Source organism: Rhinolophus hipposideros (genome assembly GCF_964194185.1).
Source record: "Rhinolophus hipposideros genome assembly, chromosome: 9".
NCBI lineage: Eukaryota > Metazoa > Chordata > Mammalia > Chiroptera > Rhinolophidae > Rhinolophus > Rhinolophus hipposideros.
In genome coordinates this window covers 51,291,823-51,311,015 of record NC_138055.1, presented here as the reverse complement: position 1 = coordinate 51,311,015, position 19,193 = coordinate 51,291,823, and the positions used below count along the sequence as shown (strand labels likewise).

The window sequence follows — 19,193 nt, the reverse complement described above, 5'->3', positions numbered from 1 at the left end:
GGAAATGCTTTTCTAATTTTCAAATGAGTGTTAAACATTCCAACGTTGTTTTTACAATAAGGGTTACACAAAACATCAATTGTTGGCTTGATATCCTTATAATGGCAGCTACACTCGGAAGGTCCAGATGTTAGTCACTGGTGACTGCACTGCATTGCTGCTGAATCCTTTGTCTGGGGAAGAAGGCTGGATCCCTAATGTATATTTGATTTCTTGGCAGAAAGATGGATACTGCGATGCTGAATTTGCGGAATCTGTTTGAGCAGCTTGTACGCCGGGTGGAGATTCTCAGTGAAGGAAATGAACTCCGTAAGTCATTCTGAGCTGGCCTGTGTGAAGAGAGGAAACAGATTTCAGACTGGAGTTCTCTACACAGCTGAAGTGTGTTCCAACCTTAAAACTGTTTTTCATGTGGGTTACTTACAAAGAAAGTGATGGTCACTGATCCCTAGTGAAAGCTTAATGGACACTCACTCTACGTGGTCACTTTCTTCTATAGTTCTTATCCAGACTTTTTTCATTATTCCAAGTTTCTTTTTTCACTAAATAGTTGGCATTAGTTGCCAATTTTTGTACCATGAACTGGGCAAAATCTACTGGATTTCCAGGGATGTTGCTTTTTTCTTTAGTAATTGTCTACATTTTTTATCCTGGGCCTTTTCTGTGTTCTATAGAACATTTTCAATTGAAGAGGAAAAAAATGTTCTAACTTCTTTCGAAGGAGAAACTATTCATCTGCTTTTACCTACTTCATATATTTGATGTTTAGTAATAAAGGGTTGAGATTGGGTGGAGAGCTGGGGAGAAATGGAGATGGTGAGAAAACAGGCATCTGGAAAGCAGATTAGTGAAAAACGAAGGTGGGGCGGGTAGCACTGACTTAAGCAATCTACGGGAGTGATTATTATTATTATTTTAAAACTTTATTTAAGTGTGTTTTCCCGGGACCCATCAGCTCCAAGTCAAGTAGTTGTTTCAATCTAGTTGTGGAGGGCGCAGCTCACAGTGGCCCATGTGGGGATCGAACCGGCAACCTTGTTGTTAAGAGCACCACACTCTAAACAACGGAGCTAACCGGCTGCCCCAACGGGAATTCTTCCTTACCAGCTTCTCTGTGTGCTGCCATCCTCTCCTATTTAAGATTTTCATTAACACCTAATTTAGTAAGTGTTGTTCTTAAGTCGGCCTCATGGATGTGAGAATAATGCAAGAACTATGTCTTAAACAACAAATTCCCATAGTGCTTCGTATGGCATCTTGCTTATGCCATTCAATATTTCCTTTAATTTGATTGATGTTTTTAATAGCTCTTATCCACTTACAGGCCTTTCAAAACAGTATTCTATTTTCTCTCTCTAATAGCTGTTGCACGACCCTATCATCTGGTACCAGCTCAGTAACCATGATGGCATACTAATTAGGCTTCTCTTTGAGGTCACATCATCTCAGAAGATGAATTACTTTGCAGTCTAGTGGGGGAAGAGTATTGAATAAGAGATCTGAAATTTCAGGTTCATTCAGCAAATATGTAGTGAGAACCTATCACAGCCTCTAGCACAGGTGGAGTGGAGGGCAAAGAGTGACTAAATGGCATCATGAGAAAAGTAGGGTTTGAATTGAGTCTTAGATATAGGGTGGGATCCCAACAGACAGAGATGAAGAGGACATTTAGGGTCTGGGGAAGAGCCTGAGTGGAGGCAAAAGGGTGTAGGGCTTGAGGAGAATAAGAGGAAGGGGGAGGGACATAATCAGAGTTGTGCTTTTGGAAGGTTACCCTGGCAGAGGTGGAGATTGCAATAGAGGTGGAGGCTGGGAGACTGAGTAGGACATGGTTGCCATTGCTCAGGAAAGAGGCAATAGGAGTCCTAAGTGGGATGGTGGTTGTGAAAATGGAAGTAAGGGGAAATGGGTGGAAGAGATTGTGAGAATAAGATCTAGGAGGAGGCAGCTGATAGGAGTCGGGGCAGAGGGTGGAATCTGAGGTCTGGAGCCTCAATAACTAGTGCTGGCTTTCAACAGTTATTTCTGTTTGTTTCTCTAGCTGTAACATAGAAATTTAAATGCCTGTTTTCTTTGTGGGAGTGCTGTGAGGATTTGGAGATAAAATGAGATACTAGTTATGAAAATACTTTGGAAGTAATTATGCCAAAAAATATACAAGATATTTATTTTTATAGATACCCTTATTATATAAGCAAATTTATATCTTCCCATTGGTTTCTGTTATAAAGTAGAGGCACATTTTGCCTCCATCTCCAAATCTCCAACTTGGAAAGTTGGCTTTTGAGGAACTAAAGTGGCTCAGTGTTTTCTAGACTGCAGAATCCCCTTTCTGCAGCCACCCCAGTCTCTGACCTCCTCTTTAACCTTGGAATTCTTCCCATGCCCAGGTATCCCGACTCCTTACCCTTGGGTTTCATCATAATTTCATTCTTTCTCCTTCTGGTAATTTTTTTTTTTTAAGCTAAGTCCAAGGTTACTGAAAGATCAGAGTGAAGGTTAATATTCAAATAAAATAGCTTTAGTAGCATAGGTATTTTATCTTTGTTTTCCCCAATCTACATGATTTTTATCTTCTATTTTTATTTTATCATGAGCTGCCTGAACTTTCTCGATGTTGTTGGTGTGTAAACTAGGAATAAATATAAGTTAATATTTATCAGGTGCCTTTTGTATGCCAATACCAGGCTAGCTTGTGCTATGCTATATACAGTAGACAATACTAAAATGTATGTGGTGTGGTGCGAATCTTCAAGAATATGGTACTTAAGTTTCAGAGACAGGATTCTTTCTCATGAAATAGAAGATAATACAAGCAAGTATCAAAATACTATGCTTTGGGGAAGTATAGAAAAATTTAATGTGAGCAAATAGATTGGGAAAGGATTCATAGAGCAGGTGAGACTAGAAAGATGGGTACATACAGAAGACTAGGTAGGGCATTGCGTCCGGAGTACATAGCTGCATCCCAAGCAGGCAGAAATGAGCATGAATCTGTTCTGGGGACGGACAAACTGGGTTCGCTTTGCCTAGGAAGAGGCTACTGTGTAGTGGTGGGAGGGAAGTCTGATTAGATTGGTAAGATGGGCTTGGATGCCTGGAGTTTAAATTTGATCTCAACAATTCTTCATTCATTTGGTGAAATTGAAGTGCCTACTGTGTGCTAGGCAGAGTGCAAGACCCTGGAGATAAAAGCAAGAGACACAGGGTCCTTGCCCTTCAGAAGCTTAGAGAGCAGTGGGGAAGACAACGGGCAGAGCCTGTGCAAAGGCCTCAGGAGGAGTGAGCTGAGCAAGCAGGATTTCTGGAACTGCGTTCATCTGCTGAATTATAAACCAAGTCCTGATTTATTATTATTATTTTTTGTAATGAATCAAGGATTACCCTCAGTTTGTTTCAAGGAAATTTCCTGTCTCCTTTTTGTTAGGTGCATTTTATAATTTAATATATACGCAACTTTTTAAAGGAGGTAATTGGAATTTCATAAATCTTTTGAGTGTGTACTTACTTCGTGACAGGGTCTAGTACCAGGTTGAATTGTGATTCACAAACTGGCAAAAAAAAGGGCCACATTTGTTAATCTGTAACATCAGAATTTTTCCTGGTCTGTGGTATAAAGTGCCTTTTTGATCCATCATAGCAAACTTAGTTCATAACAGAATTGTACATAAAAAGTAATAACCTAGTCACGTATGCAGGTGGGTTCTGGTTTTGGTCTAACAAACTAAGCTGAACTAGTAATTTAATCATTTGTATTATTAAAATAGGAACTCCTTCCTTGAAGTGAACTGATACTTTACTTGGGTTGGGTTCCATCGTCCAATTCACTTAGACCTGAAATGTATGCCAATTAACAAAGAACAGGGATTAAACCCGAATTTAATAAGATTTACCAAGAAGGACTAGTCTAAAAAATAAACAAACCAGCAAAATTAGGTTAAATGGAAATCTTTTCATTCTCAAGTTGTTTTTCAATTCTGTAAAATATTTTAGTGTAGCACTATATTTTAAAACATTTAATGGACCACAATGTGGAGCTAGAAAGTTTTTAGACTGTATAGTTGAAAAGTGTGTTTCTTGTTCTTTATTTTTGAAATTGAAGTATTACATACATCAGGAAAATGCACAAATCATAAGTGCACTACTTCATGAATTGCCAGAGTGAACATGGCTAAGAAAACAGCTTTGGTTTTTAATTTTTTTCTTTGTGAATCTATAATGTTGAAATAGTTAAATCTGCAAAAGGATGTATTGTTTGTTTTCTTTTTCTTTAAGGAGGAGAAACAACTTAGTAATACATTCCAAACTGTTGACTAAACAAGCATATCATTTAAAATTATTTGAATGATAATATATTTTATTTTTTGGATCCTTGATATTTGTATTATCTAAGATAACTAGGTCATAATATCCTGTTTCACTAAAATCTTCTGTTTGCTAAAAACTGGAGTTGCTAAAATTGCTATAAAAGCACAGTGTATTTTTTCTATACTGTTCAATTAAATTCAAATAGGAAAAGTGCCCTTACTACATCAGGATCTGCTAGTCTTATGTGCATTTGGCCTCGTTTCAGCTGTAAACTGGGTTAGTTTGACCAACAGATGTACACCTTGGAAACTTCCTTCATGATACTATTGGAAAGTGATGCTTAGAGATGGATTAGGGTTAACTAGAAAATAGTAAGGCATTGTAGAAGAAAAGTCTGCCAATAGCCGGTGATAATGCTGAGTGCCACCAGGGTTTTCATGCTTTGAGGTGCTGCCTTGGTGCTGTTCTCTTTGCACACGTTGGAAGAGTCCACATTCCGCTGCCAGGGACTCACCCCGAGCTGGTATGAGCTTCTCCCTGTGTCTTCCCCACTGGAATGTTTACATAGCCTTCAGGGCAGTGTTAAACAGCAAAAGCAAATTGGCTCTTTACTTTCAAATCAATATTTGTATAATTATATAGCTGGATGGGATTGTAGGCCTAGACATCTGTAATATTAATCTATATCTACTGGAGCATATTACAGCAGTTACATTTGAATTTGCTGTTTAATGTCTCTTTGGCGCAGCAATGCGTGACTCTAAAGGAGGCTGTTTTTGTTTTATAGCTGTAACTGTCCTGGTGCGTGACAGCTGCCCCAAAGGTATCCCCCTTTGATTGCCTTCTGTTCAGGAGCTTTCAGTGTTGGTGTTACATCTGGGGCCAGGTGACTAATGAGTTACTTATTCCATAGCAGATGCCACTGGCTAAGCCAAAGTAAGTGGCCTACTGAAACAGAAATTGCTCCCCACCAAACCCTCATCTAGAGTGATGAACAGATATCCAGGATCTGCTCTTGGTGATTTTTAGCTGGATTTGCCCATACGTTAGCTGGCCCCTTAGTTGTGTATCTGGAGTAAAACTAACCAGAGGACCCATTTATACTCTGGTTGGTGCTTGAAATATTAAAGTTTCCCCCCCTTTCTTTAGAATTCATCCAGTTGGCAAAGGACTTTGAGGATTTCCGTAAAAAGTGGCAGAGAACAGACCACGAGCTGGGGAAATACAAGGATCTTCTGATGAAAGCAGAGACTGAGCGCAGCGCTCTGGACGTGAAGCTGAAGCATGCCCGCAATCAGGTGGATGTGGAGATTAAACGGCGGCAGCGCGCCGAGGCCGACTGCGAGAAGCTGGTGGGTCTTGCTTTCTGGGCTAGGACTGGCGAGGGTGGGGGGAAGCAGCTCCTGATAAGGGTTCCACTTGCCAGATACACCCAGTTTCTAATTCCACATTAAAGAACTAAAATCAACCTGTCCTTTGACAACTTGTCCATCATTGGAGCCGAAATTACAGCGTGGGAATTCTGTTCTTCATAGGTTGAAATTTAAATTTACTTCTGCTTTAGACTTGAAACTATTACTTAATAGACAAATTTCGAATGAGAATTCAAAGGACTGAAATTAGAGGGGAGGGAGGGGAATCCTAGCATTCTTGATCTGCCACAAGAGAACTGGCTGTCTCGCGTGCTACCCAGAATATCCTCATCCTTACGTGGATAGCTAGTACTTTGTCATTGATACAGGTACGACAGCTCTAAGTCTTTCCTGCACCAGTGCTCTTAATTCAGGGTAAAGCCTAGATGTATTCAACAAGTTGAGCAGCGTGGCTAACATAGAACACTTTGATTTTGATGTACGGGGTGGGTCGTGGTACAAAGGAGAGCCTAACCCATCGTGGTCCAGTGTTAGATGCCTCAGTCAAGTTCATGTTGCCTGGTTCCAGTGCGTCACAGCTCTGTATTCATTTTAATACATTTTCCTCCACCATTTAGGAAGGTGGGTGGCTGCTTTGATCTGTAGAAGCAGCCAATAATTGTCCTGATAAAATGACACTGAAGTGTGTTTGCTATGCACAATCTATTTTGGGACTCTCATTTTGCAATACCGTGTCCTCTTGGATTAGCAATTTGATCCAAAAGTCTTGTAGCAGAAGCCCCACTATTGTAGATGGAGTTCATGTTACTAGTCAGAAATCAGAGACACAGTCTGGGCTTGATGTGAATTAATATGCTATTGGTGTAGCAGCTTTCCTGAAGGCTCATTTGCATAATGCCGTATTTTAATGTCTTCTGGCCTGCCCATTCCATACATGTGAGGTGAAGCTTTCTCCCCTGGTTAGTTAGGATGTTTTCCTCTGCTTTGGTTTGTAGGAAAGACAGATTCAGCTGATTCGCGAGATGCTCATGTGTGACACATCTGGCAGCATTCAACTAAGCGAGGAGCAAAAATCAGCTCTGGCTTTTCTCAACCGAGGCCAGCCATCCAGCGGCAATGCTGGGAACAAAAGGTGGGGGAACTGCATCTGTTGTTATCTGATCACAAGTAACACAGCTGTCAGAAGTTCTTGTTATCTGGACTCTTAAATATACTGCTTCTGGAATGTGTGCTGAATAAAGCCGAAAAAGGCTTTGGAGGAACGGTGGGTGGGAAATAAAGGCACAGGGGCCTCCCTATTTTATTTTGTCTTTTTAATCTTTCCTTAGGATGTTGTTTCAGCATGGGTAAAATTTTGATGTTGATGCTAAACTGCACATCAATAACTAATCCTACAGATTGCTCAGAAACCTAACGGTAAAAGTGGCAGCTCAGCAATACTTTCAGTGTTTTCTCTCCAGAGAGCTTTTGTAGCTCTTCTGGTTGAGAGAGGCCTTCTGTGAGCCAAGACCAGGCAATAATTTTGGTTCCACTGCATCCCTCTTCAAAATAGTCTCAACCAACCTTTGAATTTAACACCCCCAATACAATACATAGGGAAAGGTCAGCACTCTTAGAGCTATTTATTTTGTTGCCTGGTTGTTTTATGGGGACTCTGTATAACTAAGAAGATGTACGGGCTTAATTTCTTATAAAGCTAATGCTGGGTAATACTCTCTCTTGTAGAAAGCAACCACAATTGGGATCAAATTAAACTTCACTCTTCTGCCTTGTGAATTTTTAGTAGCCTGTAGTACAAACTCAGCAGGGAATAGCACCCATACCCCTTGACTGTAATTTTCTGCTGCAGTTATAAGACCTTTGCTGATAAAACAACTGTGCTGTGTGTGTACTCATACACGTACACACACTCCGCTATGAAACTAAAAAACAACCCACCACAGCTAGGATTGGAGCTTGTAGTTCTCTCCATAGGGAAGGCATTGCTGTGAAATTGGCTGACGTTGCCTGAGCAGTGGGACTTGTTCTGGATGCTGGTGGATTTCACCCTCCACGTCTCTGTGTCTAACACTGTGTTGTTTCACTCATCTAGACTGTCAACCATTGATGAATCTGGTTCCATTTTATCAGATATCAGCTTTGACAAGACTGATGAATCGCTGGTAATGAACGTTTGATCTCTGAGAATTATCTATATTCCCGCTCTCTCAGGAAACTCTCTCCAGTCCTCTTTTCTGGAATTCCTTTATTACTGTGTTATTAGTTGATGTATTATAGGTACTGAGCTAGCATTTTAAAATATAAATCCACACAAGCTATAGGAGACTGGCATAGATATATTTTTAGTTTCTGGAAGTGAGACTATAGAATTCAGGATTTGGCATGAGGTTACATTTATGTAATGGATCTGTGAGCTGCATGTACTAATTGATTATATCTTAACTTATTAAAGCCCCAGCTAGCAACAAAAAAATTAGCAAGACTCTATCCAGGCAGGGCTTGTTTGCTGCTTCTCGGTAGAATAGACTTGTGCCTTATTTCTGAATTATTTTGGTTCATGAGGAAAACTTAGTTATGCTTCACAATTAGAAGGAAAACCAGTGCTCTGGAGCTTCAGCCAGAAAACTGATGAAAGTTTCCAGGCCCTTTATAATGTTTTGATCAATAATGGTTAAGGTGTCTAAACTCTGTTACCCTACTTTTGTGGGACGGCACCCTTCTCTCAACTTCTGGTAGTGTTTCTGCGTGAAAGATCATCTCCTGATATTTCAGTTTTTAATGTTCAGGAGACTGATAGTTTATTGGTTTATGCATCTTTCCTGTTTTACTGGCTGAAAGCTAGTAAACAAAACAATAAATCAGGAGGTTATTGTTGGTGGTTGGTTTTCTGATGATAGCAGAACAAGTCAAAACTACTTGCTACATGGGCTAGGAGTTTTCTCTGTTCAAATTCGTGTTTGACTAGGGAAATAATTGACATTTTATAGATAAAAATGATAGGAATGATACAGAAAAGTCTGGGCTGTATAATGAAACTAGAATTTATTATTAGCTGATTTGGGAGCTAGACCTATGACATGATATCTGTTGTAACTGAAGCTGAGTCAAACAGCCAGTAGCTAAATGACTTGACCATGAGTTGGAGAGGTTAAATTTATTCATCTAAGCTACTATTGGCTATATACAACTGTTTCCAGATTTTGTTTTCAGGGATTATCAAGAGTAAGGAAGTCACAGGAAGCTACTAAAAATGAATGCAGATGGTTAAAATAAGTGAAGTGAAACTAAACCACAGTAAATGACAAATAATTCTTCAGTGGTGAATATGTCTTTTAGGGCCCAAGGAAGAGGGATGATTGAGAGACGTAAAACCTGAACTAGAACTTTTTAAGTGCCTGTGTTGTACAGAACATCTGATTAGACAGTAGCAATCCCTTAAGAGCAAGAATCACAAATAAGATGATCAGTGTAGAGCCCAACATTCTGTAAGTTCTAAAACTAATTACAAACATAATCAGAAACAAAGGACCAGGCTCTGGAGATAATCACGACAGAAGTTGATTCTTTAACCTTTTCTTGCCTCTGTGGTATTGATTCCTGATTCTATTATAATAGCTTCAATTTTGGAAAGAAAGCATGTTCTTTATTCTTTAGCTCTGTAGCTGCAACACATGCGGCCCTCCCTTCCCCCTCTCCCTGAATTGTAAGTTAGGTAGTCTGACTCAAGAAGCCTTTAAAGTTCTCTGTAAATTTATTTGCACAGGGTTTAGGGGAGGCCTAAGCAAAGAAAGAAATTAATACAGTGTAATTATCAACAGGATTGGGATTCTTCTTTGGTAAAGACTTTCAAACTGAAGAAGAGAGAAAAGAGGGTATGTATGGTTTTGTTTAGTTTTTTTAAATTTTTTTTTTTAACAAAGTTACAGTAAAAGAATTTTCTCTGGAAATTCTGCCATGACACTGTATTCCTGACATGTTGCCTTAGCCATTGTGAAACACATGTTACAAATGAATCATGCTGGGGGCAGTATTAGCGTTCCTCAAGGTAAAAACTCAGGACAGAATCCTGTCCCATTTCACTGTCTGGGCCACTCTCACTTCATTCATTGAATGGAAAAAGATATACTTAAGTTTGTTTGGAGTTGTCGCCTGAAATTTTACTCAGGACTTTTGTGCTCTAATAAAAGCTTCAGATGAAATGTGTGTATAATGGGATATACAGAGACCTATCTGCGTGTTTGTTTAGGTACTTAATATGTTTCCAAAGACTTCATGTTCTTAGATAGGATTACAGCTCTACTTTTCCTGGTGCTGTCATCTAAATTTTTCTAAAGCTTGCATGTTTCTTCTAGGGCACCGAAGGCATTTTTGTGTTGGTACCACTTAAGCTTCATGTGGAAATAGGCAGTGAGAGAGAGCACATTGTTTGTTCCTTACCTGTGGCCCTGGAACCTAGGGCTTATATCCACGCTGTCTAATGGAATAATTTTACCTTCCGTGCTTCAGATCTTCTACTTGGCACTAAACTTGTTGTTGTTCGTCCCCTCTCTAGCGTTCCAGTAGCCGACAGTTCATTGATGGTCCCCCTGGACCTATAAAGAAGACTCGTTCCATAGGCTCCACAGTCGACCAGGTAAGAATAGTAAGGCCAAGGAAATTATGGTCTTGAACACATCAAAGATTCATGTCTCCGAGCATTAAAAATTCTGAGTCACCATTGCAGTGTTGTTTTGAGAGACATTTGATGAGTTTTTTTGTGTGTAATAGGATCCTTATCATCCATAAGAATGGAATTGTTCTGATTAAATAAGCAACTGTCAGCTTTATGTTTGATTCTTAGTTGCTTGTATGTATACTCCTGTGACCTGTATTTTGTATTTCTGTTCTGATGTATGAGATTTCAACTTATTAGTGTTTTGAGCTGGGGCCGTAAGTCCTGAGCAAGACTCAGGAATTTTTCAAGCACTCCAAAACACCCTATAGTGGAGGGGAAATTAGGTTCAAATGTTCGTCCTTCCTTCATTACTACTTTTGTTTCAGGGGAATGACTCCATAGTTGCAAAAACTACCGTGACTGTTCCCAATGATGGCGGGCCCATCGAAGCTGTATCCACTATTGAGACTGTGCCACATTGGACAAGAAGCCGAAGGAAAACAGGTCCGTTGGGTTTGTGGCTGAATTGCCTGTGGAAAACAACTGGTGAAATTGGGGGAGAATTGGTTTCTTAGAGCCCTCGTGAGGCGGGGATGGGCTGTGTTGGGTCGTCTCTCACTGCTGCTTACTGAGGGCCATGGCACAGATTGTGTCCAGCTCTCCCCTGGGCCTGCTAGCCCGGCTTGCGCCAGTGGTGTACCACTTGTCATTCCTGAAGTGGTTTTCTTGTATAGCTGTAACCACATCCCTTCTGGTCATGGCCACACATGACTGATTATCTACCAGTCATATTAAAACTAGGGTTAAAATTCAGAAGGAACAATATACTGAAGACTTCCGCTTATTTTCTAGGTACGTTACAGCCTTGGAACAGTGACTCCACTTTGAGCAACAGGCCGCCGGAGCCGAGAACTGAGACAGACAGTTCCGGCACTCCACAGAGCAACGCAGGGATGCGTCTGCATGACTTTGTCTCCAAGACGGTAAGTCTGTGATCGCCCCTTCTTCTCATGGACACCTTTAATTTTTAAATTGTGAAAATAATATATACGAGGAATAAATTTAAATACTTTAGTGTTATTTAAGTTAAATGTTGAATTTCCTTCCTCCTTCCCACCTCACCCCTTGGGTCACTACTGGTTACAGAAACTGTGTAGCTTTCCATTCTGTGAGGAATAATATTAAATGAAAAGAAAGCAGCTTTTCAGAAGCAGTTTGTGCTTTTCCGTGGCACATATTTATGTGTTATATTTAAATAATAGCATGTTTTTACTTTGTCCCTTTTGATTTCCTCATAAACACCCAAGCAGATGGGCAGCTCAGAGGAGTTAACTGACTTGCTTGAGCCACATGACAGTGAGTGGCAGCGAACATGGAGTTTCTGACTCCTTGTCAGCAAGTGCTCCCTTCTATCTGGATGGCCATGCAAGTTACTTAGCCTCTTTTTGCTTCTGTTCCCTGATCTTAAAGAAACCAAAACCTATTTCATGGGATTATTGTGAGAATTACAGAAGCAAATATGTATAAAAGGATAGGAAGTTGTTCAGCACATGCTAGGTGCTTAATAAATGCAGGTTGGTGGTGCTGACCATTTTCTCTTTCATAGCAATCTGTCCCTTCTGCCCTGTCTTGTCCTCAGGTTATTAAACCCGAATCTTGTGTTCCATGTGGAAAGCGGATAAAATTTGGCAAGATGTCTCTGAAATGTCGCGACTGTCGCGTGGTCTCCCATCCGGAATGTCGGGACCGCTGCCCCCTTCCTTGCATTCCTACCCTAATAGGAACACCTGTTAAGATCGGAGAGGTATGACCTACGGGAGTCATCGTGGTGTTAGGGCTTCTGTAGCTTTTCCAAAGCTGAGTGTCAGTTGTGGTTCTAAAATTAATGATGCCAAGTATTTTTCCTTCCATCAGTAATGAATTGAAATTATAAAAAGTTAACTTGCAGCAGAGTCCTGTTTGGGTTTGTCTGTTTCATAACCTTTCTAAACCAAAGCCCTTCCCTTACCTGCCCTCCCTCCCCCTTTCTCTCCCTCTGCCTTCTTCCCTTTTCATCCTCCCTCCTTTTCCTTCCCTCACTCCCCTTCCTTTTCTCCTCTTCTTTCCTCTACACTCCCCTCCCCCTCCTATCCTATTTGGTATTTTGTAAAATTTGAAACATACAAAAGTAGAGAGATTGGTATAACTAACCCCTGGTTCCTATCATTCAATTCCCACAATTACTAATTCATGTCCAATCTTGATTTATCAGTACTCCCATCTCATCCCAGCCCTGTCCAGTGAATTATTTTGAAGCAAATCCAAGCCATCATATAACTTCATCTGTGAATATCTTTCTCTTACTTTAGAGATATTTCATATTAGGCTTAAGATTAGGTTGCTTATTTCTAAAAATCGATTCAATCCATTAAGAAATTATTTATTGCACAAGCAACATTAGCAAGAATCAAAACAAAATGACTAAGCTGCTACCCAGCCCCCAGCAAACCAAATGTTATTTTCCCCCTAATCTTAAGAGTTCTTATCTGTGCAGAATAGTTTTTACAAATTTTCTGTACTCTGCTATATTATAGTACAATGGAGTTCTTTCCTATAGGTAGGTTTGTGTCACAATCAAGTGAGTTGTGTTAATTTTTCTTATTCAGAGTAATTTAAAAGGTTTTCTTTTTTTAGGGGAACAAATCAGTTTATATTAAAGGCCTTACATGTAATCTCATTATTGCTTTCTGATGCCCTTGAGTAGAAGCGAAGCAGGGACAGAATTGTAGCTAGTGGTTTTATTACTTGTTCATGAAGCATTTGGTGTCTATGACCATAAATCAGTCCTGGTGTGGAAGTAGGAAAAATAATTGAGAGTCTCTGTTCTAATATATGCTTTGGGACTAGGAATTTAAAAGTAGGCATGATGTGCCAGCCTGAGTATCAGTCTGGAGGTGGTTCTTCCCAGGAGTCTAGGTCTGCTGGTCTAAATGGTGTAAATAATCGTTTAAAACTTCCCCTTTTCAGGGAATGCTGGCGGATTTTGTGTCCCAGACTTCTCCAATGATCCCCTCCATTATTGTCCACTGTGTAAATGAGATTGAGCAGAGAGGGCTGACCGAGGTAAGAGTGAATCCTAGAAGAGGGCAAATTTGTTACCTGTGTTAGTAAGTAGGAGCTTCTTAACTGAAGGTGTCATCTTGATAATAGACAGGCCTGTATCGGATCTCAGGCTGTGACCGGACAGTAAAAGAACTGAAAGAGAAATTTCTCAAAGTGAAAACTGTCCCCCTCCTCAGCAAAGTGGACGACATCCATGCTATCTGTAGCCTTCTGAAAGACTTCCTGCGAAACCTCAAAGAACCCCTTCTGACCTTTCGGCTAAACAAGACCTTTATGGAAGCAGCAGGTAAGGGCAGATCTTAATACTTGAGTGTGAGTCGCTCAGGGATGGATTTTGGACTCTTCTGTTTACGCCTGGTAAAGTGCCTGAAACATAGTAGTTGCTGAGATACTTTGGTGGATGAATAACTACATCCATGTTCCCCAGGCCTGTCTTCTTTGTCTAGACCAGGGGTGTCCAAACTTTTTTCAACGTTTTTCACCAAGGGCCATATGCGGTAAAATACTCAAACAGCCGGGCCACTCACTCGAGGTGAAGTACGTATTGCCTCACCTGGTTTATTTAAGTAAACTAAATACATTTTTGGAATTTGCTGCGGGCCAATTACCAATGGATCATGGGCCGCAGTTGGCCCGCGGGCCGCAGTTTGGATACCCCTGGCCTAGACTGTCTAGGGCACTGACAGGTTTTTTTTATTGTTGTTTGGTCAAGTATTAGGTTGTCCTTTTGAACTTGGAACCATCTTTCATTCCTTTCCCTCACATTCCACATTTAATCCATTGGCAAATCTTGTCAGCAAAGGTCTTGTAAAATATATCTTAAATTTGAAATGTATCACTCCTTCTACTACTACCACTCATAACATCCCTTACCCTTGAGTGATTTAAGAACCTCGTGATTTTCCTTTTTCTACCCTTGCTCTCTACAGCATGATCCTCACGCAGTAGCTACAGTCGTCCTTTAAATATTTAAATTAAATGATGTCCCTTCTGTTGTCAGTATCCTCCAGTGGCTTCCCTTCACCCTTGGAATAAAATCCACAGTCCTCAGCATGGCCCAAAAGGTCCTACATGGTTTGGCTCTTGGTTATGTTTCCAACGTCATTTCCTTTTATCCCCCTCCCTCCTTTTCTTCCTTTCCAGTTACAGTGGAATTCTTAGAACATACCAAGCTTACTCCCTCCTCGAGGCCCTCACATTAGTTGTCTCAGCCTGGAATGATGATATTTGCATGATTTGCTCTTTTATTTCTTTCAGGTTTCTTTTTGAATATCTTGTCCTCAGAAACATCTTTCCTGACCACCTTGTCTAAAATAACAGCTTCCATTACATTCTAGCTTCTTGCTTGCCTTCTTTCATTGCACATATTACTATCTGATATTTGCTTTTTGACCCACCCTTCCAGTAATACCTGGCACATAGTAGGCCCTTAAACATGTTTTATGGACTCATACCTTCTTGATAGTTGTAGTCGCAGCCATTGTGTGTCTCCCTTCCTAGCTTGTGGGTTGCTAGCTGCTTTCCCTAACTGCAAGAGCTGGCTTTTTCTAAGTTCTGATTTTTAATATTGACCTGTTGGCCAGTATCCTGCTTGTTAATGAAACTAGAGTCGGAAGCAGTCACGAACCGAAGCAGAAGTTTCAGAAGCTTACTGTAGATGAGGCTTTGTAGTCGATAACTTGGAAGCCTGCTGTCAAGGGAAAGAAGCCCTAGGCCTCTGGGTGCTGTCCTTTCATTTACAGAAATCACAGATGAGGACAACAGCATAGCTGCCATGTACCAGGCCGTTGGTGAGCTGCCCCAGGCCAACAGAGACACATTAGCTTTCCTCATGATTCACTTACAGAGGTGAGCACAGCGGAAACTGGTTTCTGGGAGTTAGGGAATTTTCCAATGGGAAGATCATGTGGGTTGGGTGTTAGGGAAGGAACATGAGGGGTGAATTGTTTACTTGGAGAACTTACATTTTGGTCTGTGTTTAAGTGGAGGAACAGGTCTTCTAATTGAATGCTCTTTTGCTTAGAGTGGCTCAGAGCCCAAACACTAAAATGGACGTTGCCAATCTGGCTAAAGTCTTTGGCCCGACAGTAGTTGCCCATGCCGTGCCTAATCCAGATCCAGTGACAATGTTACAGGACATCAAGCGTCAACCCAAGGTAGGCAAGCACATGTGTGGACGCACTTGTGTAACGTGATAACCTGGAAGACGGGTAGGAGGGAAGCCCTGAGCTTTGGCAGTTTGCTAACATATTAGGTGGCCTGTAGGTGGTGGAACGCCTGCTTTCATTGCCCCTGGAGTACTGGAGTCAGTTCATGATGGTGGAACAAGAAAACATCGACCCCGTGCATGTCATTGAAAACTCAAATGCCTTTTCAACTCCACAGACACCGGATATTAAAGGTAAGGCCTGAGTGGTGCTTTTTAAAGAACCCGCCTCCCCCTCCAGGTTTGGTCACGTGTCCTCTCCCTGCCTTTGCTAGAGTTGTTTGAAATTCATATTCTTCAATAAAAACTAAATTCATTTTGAGAATTCTAACATTAAAGGAAAATTTGTACAGTTCTACCATCCTGACTTTCCCCCCTCTTTTGTTATGGTCTTCCTTCTTTACACACATGGATATCTTTTAAATTATAGATATAATAATTCAGATGTAATTTATTCTTATTGTTTTCCTTGATATGTTTTATCAATTTGATTTCTTAAAAGCTTTTGCGAGTTTGTGTTGCCACCAAAAATGTATGAGGCTGGTTTCATTCCAACCTCATTGGCACCGGAGACCTGTTCTTTCATTATTAAGTTCTTTTTAAGGGAGCGTATTATTTTTTCCGAGTATAGGTAAAAATCAAATGGTCAGATGTTAGATGTTAGATAATCAGGAAGTGAATATCAGCTATTAATTGAGCAGTTGCCAGCATAATTCAAAAGATATACTGGTGTGTTACACCGTGGTGATAAAAATGATCTCTGCTAGGTCTCTAACCTTAGCTCTCAAGTGCTTCACAGGGATTTCAGCTTAAAACAAGAGTGTTTTCTTTTTTCCTCCGCCTTTAAAATATGTCTTAACTTGGACTGAAGTGAGTTTACTGGGACCCGTGACCACGCCTGAACACCAGCTTCTCAAGACTCCTTCGTCCAGCTCCTTGTCCCAGAGGGTACGCTCCACCCTCACCAGGAACACGCCCAGGTATGTGGGATTGGCCTGCTTGGGAAATATAAAATAACTGCTGCCTTAGATTGCTTTCCCATCATACTGAAGCTTATTGAAAGAAAGATTGAATCAGATCTTCACTACATAGCAACCAAACTCTAAAAGGAAACCTGGAGCCATAAAGATCCCCCTTTTTAAAGGGTCCCCTCTCTCATCTCAGGTGACAGAGTAGCTTCCCAAGCAGTCGTTGACGGTTTTCTAGTTTTAGTTCATTATATCAAGTCACGTTATACTTGTTTATGTACCATTTTCTATAGAACACTTTTCCAGTTCATTCTCTTTTTCTTTAGGTTTGGGAGCAAAAGCAAGTCTGCCACCAACCTAGGACGACAAGGCAACTTTTTTGCTTCTCCACTGCTCAAGTGAAGCCACGTCTCCTGTCAACTTCCCAGCGTTTCCTGACTGCAAGGAAGGGTGCACCTGTACTCTGCTCTTGCAGCCTGCTGTACTCAGTACTACTTTTAGCATTCTCCAGGCTTTTAATCAAGTTTAATTGTGCATGGGGGTTTTATTAAGACTATATATATCTCCCTCTCCTTCTCCTCAAGTAACATAAGATCAACACCTTGTGCTGTCATCGTTGGGAGCTTTTAGATGGGAGATCTTCACGGGGGTAGAGGGGTAGTATGGAATTCATTATGATTCTTTTGGAGGCTGAAGGAGGCCTCTTTGGCTTAAAGCTAAATGCTGCTCACGGAATGGCCTTTCTCTGATACTTAGAACTAATTTTCATGAGACAATGACAAGCCCTACCTCTTTAGTAAGACTGATTTGTCTCAGGGTGGGGGGGTGGGAGGGCCGGGTAAAGAAAGGTTTGGATACAGGATTTCGGATGGCTCCTTCTGAGAATTTGGCTCCCATTGTGAACTGAGCTATAACATGGAGCCTTCATAACAGTGGGATTAGGGTGAGGACAGAAGTAGTGATGGGAGTGTGCTTAGCTTGAATTTGGATTAAGTTTAATAGTGTTACGTGGCACAACTTTGTGAAAATGACGCTACAACTTGTATTTATCTCTAATTGGCCTCTGGCTGGACTTCGAGTTTGGTTAGGGTCAAAGCCAGTTTGTTCTTAAGTTGAGTTCATTCTGATGCCACGCACGCACACGCACACACGCACGCACACGCCCTCCCCGATCCTTCAGAGCCCTAAAGGTCACCATGCTGTCTTTTGGCATCCCAACTAACAATTGAGAGGAGGCTAGAAGAGGAGGGAGATTGTCGATATTTTGTGTGGCAGGAAGAGCCACAGTCATTTTGTCTTTGCACTTTGGATGCTAAAATCTTTCCGTGTAACATAGCTACATCCAGATAAATATGAGCTTTTTCTTCTATTAAAATTATTTCCAGTGTCTATAAAAATGCTTTCTTCTATAGAATGTTTCTGACCTATATTGACCCTTGTCTGTAAAACACATATTTGAATAATATTTGGAAAAAAGTAAGTAGTTTTTTCAAAATGAATGTGAGGTTGGTTTTCTTGCCCTGGAAGGTAACCTTCCATGCCTTTTTTCAAAAGAAAATATTTTCCCTCAATGTGTTTTGAGACTATTGTTCGTCTCTATTCCCTCACCCCACCCAAAGTTTACCACCTCCAGGAATTTGTTGTTTCTCAGTCTCTTTCATTGTCCAAATTGAAGTCCTAGATTTGTCCCTATGACTGTTATCCTCTCATTTGAAGAAACTGCTTTAAACAAAAAAAACCCAAACTTTTGAACAAGTCTTTAGGGACCAGAATGGTGCAGATTTAAATAAAAAAAAAAAAAAAAAAAGACTGGCTGGCTGGCTGCCTGGAAGGAACATCCTTCACTGCTGGAAGTGACTCTGGAGTGAGCTGGGATGATTAAGTGAGGGCACCTGCACTTGGAACTCTGAAGCTGGTGAACAGAATGTATCTGAGATTGAACGTAAACAGTTGCAGGCTTAATATGTAACTGCGGAGAGAGGAAGCAACCTACTGGCTTTTATCCCAGGAGGGGGCAGCTCTCACAGCAGGGCCCATCTGCCTCAGCAAATTGACAGAGGACGGGTCCCATCTCCCCCTCCCTCCTTTACACACACACATACATGTGCCTGTTAGGTTTTGTTATTTTAAACTTTGTCCTAGATGCCATCTTTTATGTCTTGCAAGCCTAGTGTTGGCCTGGCTCCATATTTGCTGTTCTGTAGTATGTCCCCAAGGTGCATTTTAAGTCACTAATGTAGAAGAAGTAAATGGATTGTATAATGTTAGTGAAGGCAAGACTTCCCTATGCAGGAACTGATGGCCCATTAACGAAAAAGGAAATGGTCCTATGTGTCAAATGTTGGCAGCCAGTTGCTTAGTTTTGGGCTAGGCCAAGAGACCTTAGCCGTGAAAATAATTCTGATATTAGCAAAGGGAAATATGTACCCACCTTCAACTTCTTTAACAGCCCTTCAGTGGAACAGCATGACTTTCGAGGCCTTTCTTAATTACATTATACCTCCTTGTATGAGATCTATGGAAAGGGTCCAGTGCTTTGGGGTGGCTGTCACCCCAGTCTTCTGCTTCTGACCCTTTCTGAT

General features: G+C 40.9%; 1 protein-coding gene across 1 annotated transcript; it reads left to right on the top strand.

Moving 5' to 3' along the window:
* Positions 1-224: 224 nt before the first annotated feature.
* On the top strand, positions 225-18,395 carry RACGAP1 (Rac GTPase activating protein 1; the record flags this gene model as incomplete). Its single annotated transcript, XM_081060286.1, has 16 exons — positions 225-309; positions 5,458-5,660; positions 6,677-6,813; positions 7,774-7,843; positions 9,500-9,553; positions 10,234-10,314; positions 10,722-10,839; positions 11,188-11,318; positions 11,975-12,139; positions 13,342-13,437; positions 13,525-13,723; positions 15,180-15,285; positions 15,461-15,593; positions 15,703-15,838; positions 16,515-16,623; positions 16,938-18,395. The coding sequence occupies 16 exons, from the start codon at positions 225-227 to the stop codon at positions 17,011-17,013; spliced, it is 1,899 nt and encodes a 632-aa protein (XP_080916412.1). The 3' UTR covers positions 17,014-18,395.
* Positions 18,396-19,193: the final 798 nt, after the last annotated feature.